The following is a 17,808-nucleotide window of genomic DNA, read 5'->3' as shown; positions in this document are numbered from 1 at the left end:
GGTGGATAAGGTGGGGGGGGGGGGGGGGGGGGGGACTGGACATTATTTCAACTTTAACACATTGGGGATCCGACTGGATAAGCGTCACTGATGTGGATGATTTCAAAACACGGTGGATTACTTTGGCAGCAATGTTGCTTAAGAGTTTCACATGGACTTCAGAATGACTCCTTTTGGACGTTTAGGATAAAAGAGGACACCTGGAAATCCGTCTCGAAGTAAACCGGGGAAAGCAGTGCTGGAAACAGCTAGAAAAAGCACACAAGTCAAGCGTCCGCAGGCTTGCTAATGGCTGCCGGTGCGGTTTGACGGACAGACTCAGCTGTGAGACGCATGGGGTGGGAGGTGCGCTGTGGGAGGAGGTGTCAGAGAGAATTAGAGAGAGGACAGAAGCGTATCATCACAGTCATGATCTCTAGGAGGAATCGCTGGAAGCCAATGGATATTACGGGTTTTGAATGCCGCCATGGAGAAACATGATCTACAGTTTATAAATTCAATCTTTAGCAGACTTGATTACCATCTGTTAAATCAATTTCACACGAAAGGTCTTTCTTTGTCTTGTTTCGTTAGCTAAAACAGTTTAGGTGGCTAAAAACATTAGGTATTTTCATCAATTGGAATGGATGCAAATCTGAAACGAACAGTTATATGAACACTATGATATGAGTCACATATTCTTTTACATGTGCATTACAAACCCTTCAGCGCATGCTAGTTCCCAGTCGCTGTGGATAATGTCACTGGAGCTACCGCATGTGTAATTACCCTTGATGACATAAACATCAAGAGAGCTTTTTTTTAGCAGATATTTAGCCAATATTCAGTCTCATCCACAGAGTTCACACGTGAGATGGAAATAAACACACACACAATGTTATGATGTAAATGGATGTAGACATTAAGTTGTATGAGGCTTCTACATTAAAACAAGCCAAGACAACTGTAACTGACAATAAACACGTTTCATGAGAATTTGAACTTGTTACCTCCGAGGAAACGCTTTACACCATGTCCAAAGTTATATATATATAACTATACAATATAACATTTCTGTAATCTATATAACCTACCAGTCAACAGTTTTTGAACAGTAAGATTTTTAATGTTTTATAAAGAAGTCTCTTCTGCTCACCAAGCCTGCATTTATTTGATCCAAAGTACAGCAAAAGCAGTAATGTTGTGAAATATTTTTACCATTTAAAATAACTGCTTTCTATTTGAATATATTTTAAAATGATTGCTGTGATCAAAGCTGAATTTTCAGCATCATTACTCCAGTCTTCAGTGTCACATCCTTCAGAAATCATTCTAATATGCTGATTTGCTGCTCGAGAAACCTTTTTTAATTATTATTATTATCATCAATATTTTAAACAGTTGAGTAAATTTTTTCAGGATTCTTTGATGAATAGAAAGATCCAAAGATCAGTATTTATGTGAAATAAAAAGCTTTTGTCACATTATACACTATACCATTCAAAAGCTTAGTCAGTATAATTTGTATTTTTTTGGAAAAGAAATTATAGAAATGAACAGTTTTATTTAGCAAGGATGCTTTAAATTGATCAAAAGTGATGATAAAGACATTTATACTGTTACAAAAGATTTCTATTTCAGATAAATGCGGTTCTTCTGAACTTTCTATTCATCAAAGAAACCTGAAAAAATTCTACTCAGCTGTTTTCAACATAATAATAATAAATGTTTTTTGAGAATCAAATCAGAATATCAGAACGATTCCTGAAGGATCGTGTGACTGGAGTAATGATGCTAAAAATTTTGCTTTGAACTTTTGTCCATATTAGGAATTTCCTCCGGCTTTGAGTATGAATGAAACATACACTGCACAGAGTGTTTAGCGCTCCTTGATGTTCATCTCACCTTATTCTGGGTCCGAATAAAACATCAGATCATGCAGACTTATCCTGTCTCTTTGAATTTAAATCTATATTTATTCACACCGGCTCTTGAAAACCGCTATGCGAACACACTTGCCCGAAAAAGTGCGGGGAACGAATTTACATGATAGTAAAAGTGTGTGTGTGGGGGGGCGGACACGTCCCCTGCGTAATCTACGCCCCTGGTGCAAGGTATTTTCGAATCTGATTCAAGCTTCAAGCATTTACATGGTTCATTTTTTCCTATTGATTGGACTATTTCAGGTCTACACCACCCCTTTTAATCTGATGTTTATATATGAAGGCTTTTTAGTCCATCAATCTGATAATAATCCGATTATTTTGATGCATGTAAACATAGCTATTGTGTTATGGCACTAGTTTTCATTTTTTGAACTAATAATCCCTGTATTATTGCAAAAAATAAAAAATAAAATAAATAAATTTGACATACATTAGCCTCCAAGATACATTTGACATTTAAAGTCTACATTAAAAAAAAACTGCAGTCAAAAACTATTTTAATTCCGCAATTAAAAAAATATTTGAAATAGACTTGATTTGATCTGTCGCAGTGGTTCTCAATATTTTTCTCCAAGGCACACATTGTTCACAACATTTGAAGGCCTCGTAATTTTTCATGGGTTTTTACGCTTGGTTTGTGATTTTAGTGGATTATAAAATACAGTAAACATTTTTTTCATCACTTTTTTTAATTTGCTGACCTTTTCAGGTTTAGAAATCACACGTTTAAAATCAGGCTACCTCATACATTCAAGTTTATCCTGTTTTTTTTTCTTTCTTACATTAATGCTTGTCTTGTCTTAATTCATTGGGTCCTGGCTCACTGGTCGAGAACCACTGATTTATCGGGAATTGACTGGATCCTAAAAAAGCAGGAGACCAGATAAATGAAGTGACCAGATCAAGTTTTTTACATTTTGATGAAAGATAATGATGCCATTTTAATTTGAATCACTGACGAAAGATTACAAATGCATGAAGAAAATGAAACAAAAAGGGTCAGTTTTTAACTCAAGTTGACTTTAAAAATGCATTAATTGCATAAGAGCATTTACTTTAAAGAAACCTTTTAAGGAAAACTGACTGAACAGGTCTAGCAGCACAGATGCCACTTGGTTTGATTTTCTTATCTAATGACATTTAGACATTGTGACTAGAGTGTCCAAATGCTTCCAAGGCCAGTGCAGTTTCAATCAGTGCTGTTAAAATCACCATTTAGCCTTTTCACATCTAGGCACAAGGAGAGAGGTAAACAAGGACATATTATAATACGGCGAGGATAATAAACCTCAAGAACTCTTAGATTCATTTGAGCTTTGATTATTGCTGCAGGATAGAGAAGGATGTCCAACAGAGGACTGTTTACTCCAGAACACTAATGCACTGCTCAATCACACTGAGCTCCAGTGAGGAGACTTGGCCGCAGTCCCTCCAAATGGCTTTAACATGCCCTGAAAGTTGGCTAATGGCGGTTTAAGTTTATAAATCTCACACTAAAGAGTTAGTTTAAATCGAACGAGTGTCCTCGTTCTGATATAAACAGGATAAATCCTGAAATGAAGCAGCTTTAAAGCATGGAGACAGCAGACGTGGCAACACGAAAAAGGGGCTTTTATTTCTGAACTGTTTTTATAAGCAGTCCAACACACATGTTCCTAGCTGTTCTGAAAAATGAAAACAAAAGAAAATAATTGTAATAACAATTATCATTCATTGAATAATATTATCAATAATGATTATAATCATCATCATCATCATAACCTTAATGGTAATAACCCCAGACAGTAGTATTTGCGTTTGCGCTTGTTTGTGGCACATGAAAAAGAGAGTTTCGGTTGACTGTAAACCCAGATACTCCACAGCTCTGTGCCCTAGGTAAACCAACGCACAGAGGGACTAGCTCCCCGACCAGACAATAAATATGAAAGAGAGCAAAAGAGTTCTGTATTAAACGAACAAAAATAATAATCTGTAACTCGTAGGTACAATATCTAAACTTCTTATGTGCAAGATCTGAGCTGATTCTTCACCACAAATAGTTGAACTCACATCGAACCCGATCCCTTCCCGAGTAAATTTTTTGTCTACATCGTAAAGTCTTTTAAATAAACCTAAGCTCATTTGTTTTCATTTCTTATACACATATATACTTAGATTTTTGTTAGTTTGTTTTTCTTTTTTTTTCTTCCTATTTATCGTCCTCTTCCATTTTGAAACCTGCGTTCACCCACACACAAAATTCACCGCTACAGAACAGACACACAAGCATTTGAATGAAGCAAACACTGACGAAGTGACAGAAAAGCTACCGTTAAAATAAAAATTAAAAAAAACCCTGAATAAAACATGGATATTTAGGACTGGCGGAGGTGCCACCCTTTTATGAGAAACGGGCTAGCAGTTTCAAAACACGGTACCGGTCGTCGCCGGTCAGTAGCTTTGAGCCGTATCGTCAACTGACGTAGGATCGTTGCCCCACGGCCCACTTGTTCCACGTCACATGAATTTCATCACATTTTTGTACCCTTTCTCAAACTCACTGCTGCTCGCCCATTAAAACGTACCAATTTTTAGTCTCGGAAATAGCTGGCGATCATTGCGTGAGCTTTTCATTGGTTCAAGGACATTCTCCTACAGTCGTTTGGCACATTTTATTTCGTCAGCTTGTGAAGCGTGGTGGAAAAAGTGCAGTGATATATATTTCAAAACAAGCCATTTTGGTTTCAAAATAAAACTCTTGAAGGGCACTAAAACATCCTCAGGATGGCACCTCCCCGACACTTAGACTACAAAAACTGATCCGACTCCCAAAACCCTGCGATTTCTGCAGAGTACCGCATGCAAATCACTCGGAATGCACAGACGGGAGTCATAGAAAAAGAAAATTACTGCATGGAAAAAAATAGAACCTGAATATACATGAAAACACTTCTTTAAAATCACCTCATGCCTGTTAAGCTGTGCTTGTTTTTCCATAAAAAAAAAAAAAAGACCAAAATAAATGCACATAACATACTCCAAAAAATGTGTCATCTATAGAAATCTGCATTTGCATCACATTCAAAACAATATAAAAATTTAAACTATATTCAAATCAAGCCTTACAACAAATGGTTTTAAGTTGTCTGTCCTTCCGCGATCCAAGCAGCCCACCTTTCCGAACACCTGTGAGTGCGAGCGTCCTACCTTCTAACTGAATAACAGTCTGTATGCCCGTGAATGGATAATGGCGATGCTGCGTTGCGTGTCTCACCTTCAGAAGCGCCGGCATAATGAAACACACAAGAGACAGACAGAAGACCTCCTCGCACCTCATTATGAGATAAGCCATCCAACTCTTCGCTCTTTCACACCGATGGTCCTAAAAGAGGCGTACGCAGTTTTCTCAGCCTGAGGTTTGCACACGGCTGCCGATTGATTGACAGATGTGAACCCCGCCCACCCCGCCCACCCCCAAGCTGAGACATAGGGACAAACACAGACAGGCAGAGACAGAGATACGCCATATATGCAAACATTGTCAAGAAGATTATACTGTAGATGCACAGAGAAAGGATTCATATATACAGTCTGATAAAAGACTCCAGGGATGCTGCTGCTATTTTTTTTATCCCAAGTGGTCCCTCTAACCATGCATCATCAACCGTCCATTGGCGTCCTTGTACAAGACTGGAAGTCTGCAGTTCAGTTTTTATTCTGTGCGTTCAGTTTCCAACACTGTTCTCGGGGTCTGTTCACAGGGAGATGCAGGTGACGCGGCCTGGACTCAAGGAATTCTCAGGTGTCTCAAGTCGAACGTTTATTTCATTGGCACTTTTTGCACTTCTGTGGGTTCAGGGGGAGAGGTTGGGTTCGTGTCTTAGGAAAGGTCCTGCCACGTTCCTTCCCATTGTGTTAAGCAGCGTAAAACAATCCACCCACGAACAAATTAACAACAACAAAAAAAAATAGACAAAAAGAGAAACAAAAATACATTCAAGGCGAAAGAAAACAAATCTTCCTGGTGACAATATTGGGGCATTTCCTTTAAAGCAACAACACCTACTTTTTGCATCGTGTACACGCACTAGTACACACATTTAATGCATGTGAGGAACCCAACCAAATTTGGTGTTTACAAGGGCTGAGCAAAAAAAGAAAGAAATTAAAAACACTTCCGTATTTCACTGTACGTCCTCTGAGAGCTCTTGGAACTTGGATGCACGCAACACTCGCCGTTGCAGTTCATTCAATCCGTCAGCGAGTATTAAGGAAGTGTCGAAGACTTTTGTACTTCTCAAGTACAGGACAAGGGTTGGGTGCCACAACAGTCCACAAATCTGAGTCCATTTAGCATGAAATGGCATGCATGCCATGCACCCCCGATGTTGACAGAAAGTGGTGCAAAGCATACGCATCAAGAATGGCACAATCAGTGAGGTGGCTTTGGTGTTCCCACAAAGGACATGAAAGACAACGGGAGTGATATTGTTCAAGCCATCGTCTTTTGAGATTGTTTCCATCTGATTAGATCTCTAAGGCCGCATGGCTCTGGTTTCCCTCTAGCAGAGGTACGGATACTGTCTGGCTCTAGCACACTTTCACTTGTAAAGAAGCTCCAAGTGGACATTGTTTGGGACCCTTATAGCAGAGGCCTTTCTTTGCCTAAATACGAGCATGCCGGTGTGTGCAAGGAGAATGTGGGAATCACAGAAGCAACGACATGCTAACAAAAAAGGTGCAGTATCCCAGCCTGCACCACTGGTCAAAACAGGGTCCCAGATTCAGCACTGGCATCACTGATTGTTCTTTAGCATTATCCTGGAGTGACGCCCACCCCAGCGTGTCAAGTTGCAAGGAACTGTGTATGTGTGTGCATTTGATTGATGAACAGTTGAGGAACAGCAGGGCACAGTCCAGCAGAACTTTCCAAGACGGACCATGTGGCGGCTCACTGTGCCAGCTGGGAAGCCTAATGTTGCTGGACAAGCGGTTTGCTGGGAGAGAGAGAGTGTGAGAGCGTGTGTATGTGTGTGTCGATGAAGAGGAGTGGTGGACAAGGGTCGCAGGAAGGGCGGCTCACAGGCCGTTGCTGTTGCGGTGCGTGAGCGGAGGTTTGGACAGTTCCACCACATTGGCTCGCCCCTTGCCGATGACTTTGGGGGCACGACGCAGCAGCTTCTGGGCCTCGGTGAATGCTTCGGTGAGCTCCTTCTTCCACTGTACGAACTCTGGGTCACTCTGTGAGAAGAAAAATAACATTAGCAATTCATTCTCAGCTGCTTTATGATTTTTTTAACATATCAAGAACTTTTTAAATAGATAAAACCCTAGAGAGCTACCTAGACAGTGTTTTTAGGCAGTCTGGATGCAAAGGATTTTTAATGTTCTTTTGTGAATAAGGAAATACCAGACTGCATTCTGAAAGCCAGTAAAGGGAGATGTTAATTTTAAATGAAACTATGTTTAATTCAGTATACTTTATCAAGTATTGAAAAAAATTATTTGAACAAAAATTGCGCAATGTATTTTGCACCAGTATTTTGGTATGCTTTTGTGCCTGGATGTCAAACTGGATTGGAATTAATCGAGTTGGAGGCTTGTGCATTTAAAGGATTAGTTCAATCCAGAATAAAACTTTCCTGATAATTTCCTCACCCCCATGTCATCCAAGATGTTCATATCTTTCTTCAGTCACAAAGAATTAAGGCTTTTGAGCAAAACATTCCAGGATTTTTCTCCGTATAATGGACTTCAATGGTGGCCAACGGGCTGAATGTCCAAATTGCAGTTTCAGTGCAGCTTCAAAGGGCTCTACACGATCCCAGCCGAGGAATAAGGGTCTAATCTAGCAAAACAATCGGTCATTTTCTAAAAAAATATAGCTCGACTTCACGCATTAAGTAATCACGTTGGAAAGGTCATGCATGACGTAGGCGGAAGTACCGACCCCGAGTTTACAAAGAGAACAAGCAAAGAAAGTCAAATGCCCTTTACAAAAAAAGGTAAAAACGATGTTGGACAATTTTGAAGTTGGAGGAGAAAATGAGATGGAGTTTTTCGCCCTACCCCACCTTTTTGAACCAGAGTACACAGATGCTAACTGTACGTGACCTTTCCAATGTGATTGCGTAATGCATGAATTTGCAGACACACACCGCGGAGGAGCTAGTGCAAGATGAGCATTTGTGGTTAAATAGTATATAATTATTATTATTTTTTTTTTTTAGAAAATGACCAATCGTTTGGACCTTCAACCCGTTGGCCACCATTTAAGACCATTATATGGAGAAAAATCCTGGAATCTTTTCCTCAAAAACCTTACTTTCTTTGTGACTGAAGACAGAAAGACATGAACATCTTGGATGACATGGGGACTAGTAAATTATCAGTAAATTTTTATTCTGGAAGTGAACTACTCCTTTAATGTGAGAGGTATCTGTATGGCATGAGCTGTCCATAAAAAGTGCATCAAATCAGCCCCTCATGAGGTTTAATTTCGGATCAATGTTCACTAAGGTCTGCAAATGCATGGACACGCACTTCTGATGCTGCTCCTGCACAGATGGGAAAAAATATTTCCCACAGAACACAGACTCAAAAAGATAAAGAACGTTTCCTAGAACAGAAGTTCATAGCAGCATATACAGAAGCCCTCATTACTTTTTCTGCACAATCCATATTTTCTTGAATTATCTAGTCAATTAAATGTTTTAATATAATCATATAAGAGGCCAAGGATGCAGTGCTTTACTTTTTCTGAAAAAGTAAAAAGTAACACAAGAGCAAAAGTGGAATAGAGAAACAAAGTTTGGTCAGTATCACCAAAGGTATATATTGTGGTAATTATTTTTATTTATTTATTACTGCCTTATTTTTGTGATTGAAACCAAAGTTTTCTTTTCTTCTTTGAGAAAAACAAGGCCGTAAAATAACAGTAACATACACTAGGTAACATTTATTATTAATTGAATATTACTATTATTAATTATATTATTTAATCTCAATTAATTAAATATTATCATATATAAGCAGTCCATAAAGGCAGTGCTTCACTTTTTCTGCCTTGTTTTTGTGATTGAAACCAAAGTGTTATTTTTCCACAGTGTTGACACAAAATAATAGTAACATACACTATGTAATATTTATTATGTGTATTATTATTCATTATTACATTTAATGTGACATTATTTAAAATCTAAATGTGATTTATTTTGTTAAATTTGACTTTTTGATTTATTTTTACATTTAGTTATTTATTCATTTTTAATAAGACAACTCAGTAGAGTTTGAAAAAGAGGATTGGGAACACTAAAAGTGAAGCAAGATAATACAAGAGCAAAAGGGGAAGAGAGAAACCCACGACAAGACGGTGAGAACAGCATGAAGGTGCCCTACCTCGCACTGCAGGACAAACTGTTTCCCTCCTTTGATCCTCAGCAGGATGCACTTTTTGTCCTTGATCTGCGTCTCCTCCACAGTCACGATCTGCTCCATGGTCAGCAGGTTTTGCTGGGGGGAGGAAAGACTAATTAGTGCATCCCTGTAAGAGTCTTCTCACAGACTATCCTGTTCGTGAGGAATACGCTATGATACCTACTAGCTCTGGACGGGTGGGATTTTACCCAATGCTTGAGATATACACATCTAATGGTGTCACTTACACTGAGGTAGAATTCTAGAGGTTGTCTGGGGCTACGAGGGAGCAAAGACACGGATGACAAGCTGTTCTTGTACTCAGTGAGTCAGTGGTGGTGCAACGAGCTGCAGACGTAGCATCTCATGTAACAGTCTGATCGCGGATACCTGATTCCCATCAAACTGAAGGATAATGGAAGTCGTTTCACTTCTGTACAAACATTTTTCCTCTAAATGACACGAACCACATTCAAACTGGTTTCTAAAGACCTTGATTTAAAGTAAGCTTCTGTGCGACAACTTAGACATATAGAACTGTAAAATCAAATAAATAATGAATGAATGAAAGAATTAATGCCAGACTGGCTCTCCAAAATTGAGAACACAGAACAACTGCAATGTAGTGAAGTTTAAGCATCACTGCTTGCAATCTGATTTGCAAGTGGCCTCCCTCTCTGTCCGCTTCAATGCATCTCCTCTCCAACATGTTCCACAGGAAGAGCATTTACCCTTCAGATCGAAGATTCAGGAACTCTGGGAGTTAAAAATGCAGGAAACTGGTGAAATCTGCACTTCTTTATCTTAGTTACAGATCAGGGCAGAAACACTCTGGCCCCAGGGAACCTGCAGTGACCTACTTCTGCATTAGAATGACCTGAGCGCAAACGCAATCGCTTCCTCCGGATGGGAAAAGACTGAGGTTTGGTTTAGCGGTGGAAAGAAGCAATGTATATTAAAAGGAGAGGTGGGTGTCTCAGTGGTTCAGGCTGCAGGTGAACCTGTGTCACTATGGGAATTTCGGAGCAGGATGGATTAAGACTTAGGGCGTATGCTAATTTCTAAAGGGATGTGTTCCCTCCTCTCCTTCTCTTTACAATATTTATCAAAATCTTGACAATTCCTGTTCTGCAATGGACAATGAAACTTAAAGCAGAGGGGGAATCAGATAAAATGTACCAGACTCACCTTGAATTTACGTTTTTTTAATGTTTTAGTCCAATGTTCCTACAGCGTAGGGACACACAGGCATGTTCTCTCAAAAAATGGTCTTTTAACCCTTTATACGAATGCTAACAGCAAACAAAACACACAAAAACACTTACCCGAGACTCTCCTTCACCTCTCCACTCCACACGGTTGGGGAACAGGTAGAAATACCGCCGCTGCCACTGTGTCAGGAAGGGGTTTCCTAGCTTTAGCATGTAGCCGTGCATTATACAGTCCTTCCCCAGCGCATAGTCTGCACAAACCCCACACAGACACTCGCAATCACAATGCTCAAATGTTGGATGCTGAACATCATGTTGGAAAAATTGCATTTACCTAAATTTGGGTATTTTTGGGACATTCTCATTCATATTTATTATATTTTTTTGTGAAGTTAGTCACATTTGGAAAGACATGAGTGTGAATAAATGGCAATTTTTTGGTCATCTATTCCTTTTAACTCCCACTGAGGTTTAACCCACTCGAATTCCTGCTCACGACTCCCGTGCTTGTGTCTTGGGGTCGTGACGCACACGATTAACTCAGTGTTTGATAAATTACACGGGCTCTTTCAGATCTATTTCTGACCATCACACAGTCAGTCATGTGATGGGTTCCATGTCTTTCCCTTGAGGGAAGCATGTGGCACCAGCACTGCATGACAAGTATGTAGGGTTCAAGCCTCTCCCCAAGGTCGCTGACGGAACTGATGCTGGACCCGTGAAAGTTGATTAGCTGACGTCAGTCTGGGCCTTTAATTCATGCTGGAGAATGTAGCACTACCGTAGCAGAGGCCATTTTCTTCTTTCGACACCACTGTGTGAAATTAGTGCTTGTCAATTCTGTAGACGGCTTATGATTTAACGCAAACTGGAGTTTCCACCAGAAAACATTATCTTTTGGACCGGCTTAAAACCTGGGTAAATGACCGAGTGCCGCAGACGATGTGATGCCTGGAGCGGCCGTTCATTAGGTTCATGACCCTCTGGAAGTCCAAAATACAGGACACTCCCAAGCAACTCGCTACAGTTCTCAGAAGTCAGAAAATGAGAGTCTGCTGAATAAGAGCAAACAGGATGTTTACAAATAGCATTTTGCAACCAGCTGTTCTGTGTACATTGCCATGACACCTCTCACTAGTAAAAAACGTAGTGTACATGAAAAGATTTCTCCAAGAAATATAAACTTCTAAATATCTATTTACTGCACAGGAAGCTCTGCAATGATTTTAGCAAATGGCTGCAATATAACAAAGAGTGAAAAATTGAAGGGGGTCTGAATACTTTCCGTACCCACTGTATATGTTAGTTTATAAGTGGACGAATTTCACAAAGCAATATGAAGGCTATATTTCAAGATTCAAAACCAAATAATTAGCTATAGATATAAAAATGATAAAATATACAAAATTATAAAACAAATGTAAAAAAAAAAAATATTACATTTAAACTACCATTTAAAGTTTGGGGTAAGAAAGTATTTGTTTAAATAAATACTTTTAAATTAATTCTAAATTGATCAAAAGTAACAGTAAAGACATTTATAATGATACAAAAGATTTTTTATTTCAAATAAATACTGTTCTTTTGAACTTTCCATTTAAAGAATCCTGAAAAAATTAGCATATTAGAAAGATTTCTGAAGGATCATGTGACACTGAAAACTGGAGTAATGATTCTATCACAGGAAGAAATTATGCTTTAAAATATATTAAAATAGAAAACAGCTATTTTAAAAATGTAATATTTCACAATATTACTTTTTTTTTATTTTTTTTACTATTTTTGATCCGATAAATGCAGCCTTGATGAGCATAAGAGACTTTAAAAAACATTAAATCATATTTACCCTAAACTTTTGAATGACAGTATATATTATTTTTAAAACATAAATTACATAAATACATGAAATCTAAAATAATTTTTGAATAATAAGCCATAATACATGAATGAGAATTTGAGGGGGAAATTTGCAGAAAATAAATAAATGCAACAATAAAACTAAGGTGCTGTGTCTCACCCTCTTCGTGTCCCTGCTGCTTGTTTTTAGCCCGCTTGCGCGCCTCATTCTTATCTGTGTCGCTGTTGACGGCATCATACACCGTCTCGGCCACCTCCTGCTGCCAGCGCTCTGAGATTACCAGCGGAAAGTTCTTATAGAGCTCCTGATCACTGTCAAGCAGCTGAGAGAGAGACACAAAGATGACAATTACTTTCAATTCAGACAGTCTCTTCATGTCTAAATAGGCAGTCTTGAAGAGAGTAAGTTGCAACGTAGACCAGACTTTGTGCTTGAAGTCAAATTCTGGCTACAAGGGAGTCATTTAAAATGCTCACAGCATAGTGGAAAAATTCCTCCAGATTTCAAAGCATGAAACACAAGCTCAAGTGCTCTTAGATTTTATACGGTTCTCTCAGTGCTGGACACAATCTTGGCTCCACTTGAAAACCTACCAAGTAGTCCACTTTGATAGTCACTTAGCTGAAGCAAAGACATCAGCCTTGAGCACCAAGTGGAATAAGTGAAAAGTTACTAAAGTTACACGGTTACTGGTTTTACCTTAATTCCCTTGGTGTCCTCCTCATCAAAGGAGCCGATGTCAAAGGCGTCCGCAGCGTTGACTTCTCCTCTGGGGGGAACGAGAGGTGGGGGGTACTGCAACCAAACAGAAGATGCAGAGAATATCACACAAATCCTTAGAGAAACAATTATGGGAGGGATGTGCAAAGCACAATATTTTCAGATTTAAATATTTTCAGAATTTTTAGTTTTAAATATTTGCAGAATTAAAGCTCATGTACATCAGGAACCAATCAGATGTGCTTTTTGGTCATATATCGATGTTTAAAACAGCCATTCAACAGAGTGCAACAGTGCCTGACCACTTTTTCAGCAATGTTTCATTCACTCTTCCCATAAGGATTTTAAACAGTGGCTTTAATAAAGCATTATAAATCATGAACCAATTGACCCAGCTTCAAAGTGAATCACTACATTACAAACTTTGGAAAAAAAAAAAAAAAAGATGTTGAAAATCAGACAGAAGGACTGCGTACGTAACTGCTTTAGTGAGGGAAATAACTACATTCCCATGGAGCATTTGTGAATGCCATTAATCGAATTAAAAATGATGGACAGTTCTAAAACTATGAATTTAAAGCTGACTATATACCTAGAAATATAGTCTACCTACTCTAACTCGATTACGTCATTCGTGGTGCTTCATGGGTGTTCCCTGCAAGCTCTTTTGGCGCAATTTGTGACTTTCTGATTGGTGAAATTTTCAGTATAGCAACACGGGTAATGTAGTTTTTCACCACAAACTCAGTTGTTAAACAATTATTTTAGAAATATATTGAAATAATGTGAATGGACGGCTTCAACAAAAGCATATACCATCGAATAACAACCTCTGAACTCATGGTAGGTCTGTCTTCATAGGTTTATAAGTTTTCATTAAAAATAAATTCCCCCATGGATAAAATGAATGGAGCTTTTACTTGCGGAACCTGACTGTTGCACTCTATAGGCTCAGTGATTATGACCTTTTATTTCAGAAAACTATGATAGTCCTCATAACACCGAGATCAAAAGATTGTGCACACTAACAGGAACATTGCTCACAGAAAGTGATATGATGTCACACAGTAATTGACTTATGAAAATGTATCGTTGAAGGCTTGGCCTTGTGCTTTGATGGCGGTTCCGATGGTTCCGATTTTAGTATGCTAACAGCCACTGTCAGCACTCTAAAACACTCTGCGATAATGTTCATCTAAATTCATTCCTTTTAAAGCAGCACCACTAAAAATTAAAAAGAAAAAAATCTGAGGCTTGCTAATTGATTTTTGGATGACTAGTCAATCATCTGGACTCTAAATCAGATCAGTTATAAATTGCAATTACACAAAAACTCTTATTTAATCAGAATGTACGATATGAGGACTTCAACAGAGCTCCTTATTAGGGCTGATACCAAAAACAATGTTGAAGGTCTCACCTTCTGAAGATAGACCTGCTGCCAATCGATTCCCTTGAAGAACAAATGCTCCTTTACCTCTGACGCCCTACATTGTGTACAAGAGATCACACTGAAGTCAAATACATTTGTAAAGTGCTTTTCACTCTACACATTGTTCCACAGCAGCTTTACAGAAAATCATGACGTTAATGTTGTCTTATAGTTGCATTTAGCAGATTAGAGCTGGGAATTAATATAGTTTACGTGCTGCGACAATATAAACAATCACACAGTTGAGATTTGCTAGATAGTATATTTCACTTGTATGTATGCCGATAAATTTGGACATATAAATAAAACTTTAGTTAAAGAGCTGGGCGTTAATATAGTTATATTTTGCAACAAAATAAAAATCAGTTGAGATTTGCTATATAGATATAGCTATATATTGCTTTGCATGAGTATACTGTATGTATGCAGGTAAAATAGGATGTCTATCAACCATCACCACTTCTGACCAGCAGGTGTCAGCAATTCAGAACGAGCTACAAATAATTCCCAGCATGCCCTTCTGTCTTTTATAAGTCTAAATGCTTTCAGACAATCGCTTCATTTGGACATCAAACTGTTGTTTTTTTTTCATTTATATTATTTACTACAAACCAAATACACATCCGATAAAATGTCTAAGTATTACAGATATCTAGATGTCTAATCTTCAAGATGGAGGACATCTGAATTACCCCTGTCCCAGACACCCCAATCTTTTGGCGACGTCTCGCTGTAAGAGTCCTTCCAAGAGGGACTTGAGCTCAGGTGAGAAGGAGTCAGGCAACTCCACATTCTGATGAAAGAGAAAGAACAGGAAGAAGCTCATGAGTTGGATTGATATCTCGTTAAACAAGACTTTATGCCGTGTTGGCTGGTGTTTGACTTTCACCAGATGTTTACTTTTGTTTCATTAGCTTTCCTCATCAGTTACACTAAACATTCATTAGTAAAATGCAAATACGTAGGAACAGCAAACTTCCCAGTAGCCGTCTAGATCAACAGAGCATTAACAGTACAGAGTGCTTAACGGTATTTAAATATCCTCACAATCATACAAATGAATGCGAGGACAACCAAAACAATTCTCTTACATAACAGGCAGTGCCAACTGCACACTGAAATCAAGGTCAACGTTCACCAAAGTCACAGTAAATGCAGACAAACAAACTTCACTCAATTCAGGCTATCAGGTACAGTCACTGTAACACTGAACTAAATAACAGGGCATTGCATTATAGATGCTATGGTTTTCTGAGTAGTAGCTTGTTGCTATGTACTTGCTAGTGTGTTTGAGTCAAAAGAGCCCAGCTTCAAGTCTCAACAATATTCTTGGGTTCCTCATTCAATGCAAAGTCTATGGGATTCCCCCCCTACCTGTTTCAAAAGTGCCACTATATACAGTACTGTTTAAAAGTTTGGGGTCAGTAAGATTGATTTTTTTTTTTTTTAAGAAATTTAGACTTATAGACAGGAAGGACACATACAACTGACCAAAAAAGACAGAAAAGACATTTAAAATGTTACACAAAATTTCTATTTGAAATAAATGCTACAAGAAATGCTATGTCAAACTATTTTTGACATTGATAATAAGAAAAGTTACTAGAGCAGCAAATCAGCATATTAGAATGATTTCTGAAGGATCATGTGGCACTGAAGACTGGAGTATTTCTGCTGAAAATTCAGCTTTATCATCACCAAAATAAATTATTTTAAAATATATTCAAGTAGAAAGAAGTTATTTTAAATTGTAATAATATTTCACAATATACGTGTTCTTACTGTATTTTTATCAAATAAATGCAGCCTTGGTGAGCAGAAGAGACTTCTTTCAAAAATCTTAGCAACTTTAAACCTTTGAATGGTAGTGTGCGTCCACCAATAAACCTCTGTGGAGTAATGATTGAGTTTTACAGTTCAATCTTAACTAAATCTGATCAGACTATAAAACAAGTATTTTACAAGACAGCTTTTAAATCCTTGACTAATGAAATCTGGAGATAACTTTCCCAGTGAGGTCAGCATCCTAAAACAAACCTTAATAGCTAAATTACTGTGTCAGGACTGCTCTGTGTCCACTGGAATAGCTTTTATTTCACCAGAGGAAACAAAAAAACAAAACAATTTACTGCTGGACATTATAAAGACCACTGAACATTGTGACAGCACTGTCAGTCTTGGCCCAAAATCTATGTGTTCCAGTTTCCAAATAAAACACTATCATCTTGCTTGTCAGAGGAAAACTGTTAAACTTCTCTGCAGGAGAACAACTGCTTAGACACAGAAGAGCTTTTTCTGCTGATTTCTGAATAGATTTTTTACAAGTCCTAAGCTCTAAGTCCTAATGACTGATTTGAATCATTCCTCACAGGCAGCAATATAAAGTCTGTCTCTAAACAAGCCATTTGATACTCTTACTACTTGAATTTAAAAAATACATTTATAATTGACATTTGCATTGAGTTCATCCGTTAAAGTCCGCATGAAATCAAAATGAAAGTTTTTTGGGTGTTAGTATCAATATGTTAGTCTTAAGGTTATCTATAAGGCAGTGTGCTCCAAAACAGTGACAAAATTCGCATTTAGAAGATATAAGCATTCAAAGCTTGCAGTTCGTCACTTCCGCCAAAACGGCTCAACGACGTCGCACCGTACTTCAGCTTCTCATTAAACTTTCTGTCCAATCAAATGCTCTCTAGAATCCGAAGCGCCCGCCCCCTACACTATAAAATAGATGCTGAAATCGGTCACTTGTCCACAGAATTAGTATTTTCTGTACAGTGAATGGTAGTGCACGTAGTGCACTATATAGGTGACAGCGCTTATCGCTGACGTTTTTCGACGCGTCTTTTGTGTTCATTCCCAAGCGATTTCCGCTGGCGATGAGCCGAGTGAACGTGCAAATTCACTCCCTGACATTAGATGGCGCTTAATGAAAAACAGAAATACCCCTGTACACATCGAATCCTATTTGATCTGCAATTCCTCTCCATAACAACTCCCTTTTATCGTGATTTTTGTAGTCGCTGTCGCTTTTGTCATAAAGCCCTTTGTGTTCAGACACCAATGAGACCAGCAGCTCTACATTCATCTTGCCTCGATGCATCTTCTTGGTCTACTTACATCCTCTTCGTCGTTAGGTATCAATGTGTGCTCGGCAAGACCATTTTGTGCTTGAGCGCCACCAAGTCGTGTTTTACTGTAACTTCAGCAGCTCCAGGGCACGTGAACAAAAGCGCCAATCTCATTGGTCGGCCAGTTTTTAAC

At 38.4% G+C, this 17,808-nt stretch overlaps 1 protein-coding gene across 1 annotated transcript in view; it reads right to left on the bottom strand.

The window, feature by feature from the left end:
• Positions 1–3,519: 3,519 nt before the first annotated feature.
• Positions 3,520–17,808, bottom strand: part of LOC107658541 (beta-adrenergic receptor kinase 2-like) — a 78,542-nt gene continuing 64,253 nt past the window's right edge. Inside the window, exons 16-22 of the mRNA XM_016447133.1 lie at positions 15,234–15,334; positions 14,530–14,596; positions 13,089–13,184; positions 12,549–12,711; positions 10,646–10,782; positions 9,303–9,416; positions 3,520–7,145 (exon numbers count right to left, since the gene is read on the bottom strand). Of these exons, the coding sequence (XP_016302619.1) occupies positions 6,984–7,145; positions 9,303–9,416; positions 10,646–10,782; positions 12,549–12,711; positions 13,089–13,184; positions 14,530–14,596; positions 15,234–15,334 (840 nt within the window). The 3' untranslated portion in view covers positions 3,520–6,983. The remainder of the gene's footprint in view (positions 7,146–9,302; positions 9,417–10,645; positions 10,783–12,548; positions 12,712–13,088; positions 13,185–14,529; positions 14,597–15,233; positions 15,335–17,808) is intronic.

Source organism: Sinocyclocheilus anshuiensis, unplaced genomic scaffold (genome assembly GCF_001515605.1).
Source record: "Sinocyclocheilus anshuiensis isolate Anshui unplaced genomic scaffold, SAMN03320099.WGS_v1.1 scaffold343, whole genome shotgun sequence".
NCBI lineage: Eukaryota > Metazoa > Chordata > Actinopteri > Cypriniformes > Cyprinidae > Sinocyclocheilus > Sinocyclocheilus anshuiensis.
Note: the sequence above shows the minus strand (reverse complement) of the source record. Positions and strands in the feature narration are given on the sequence as shown.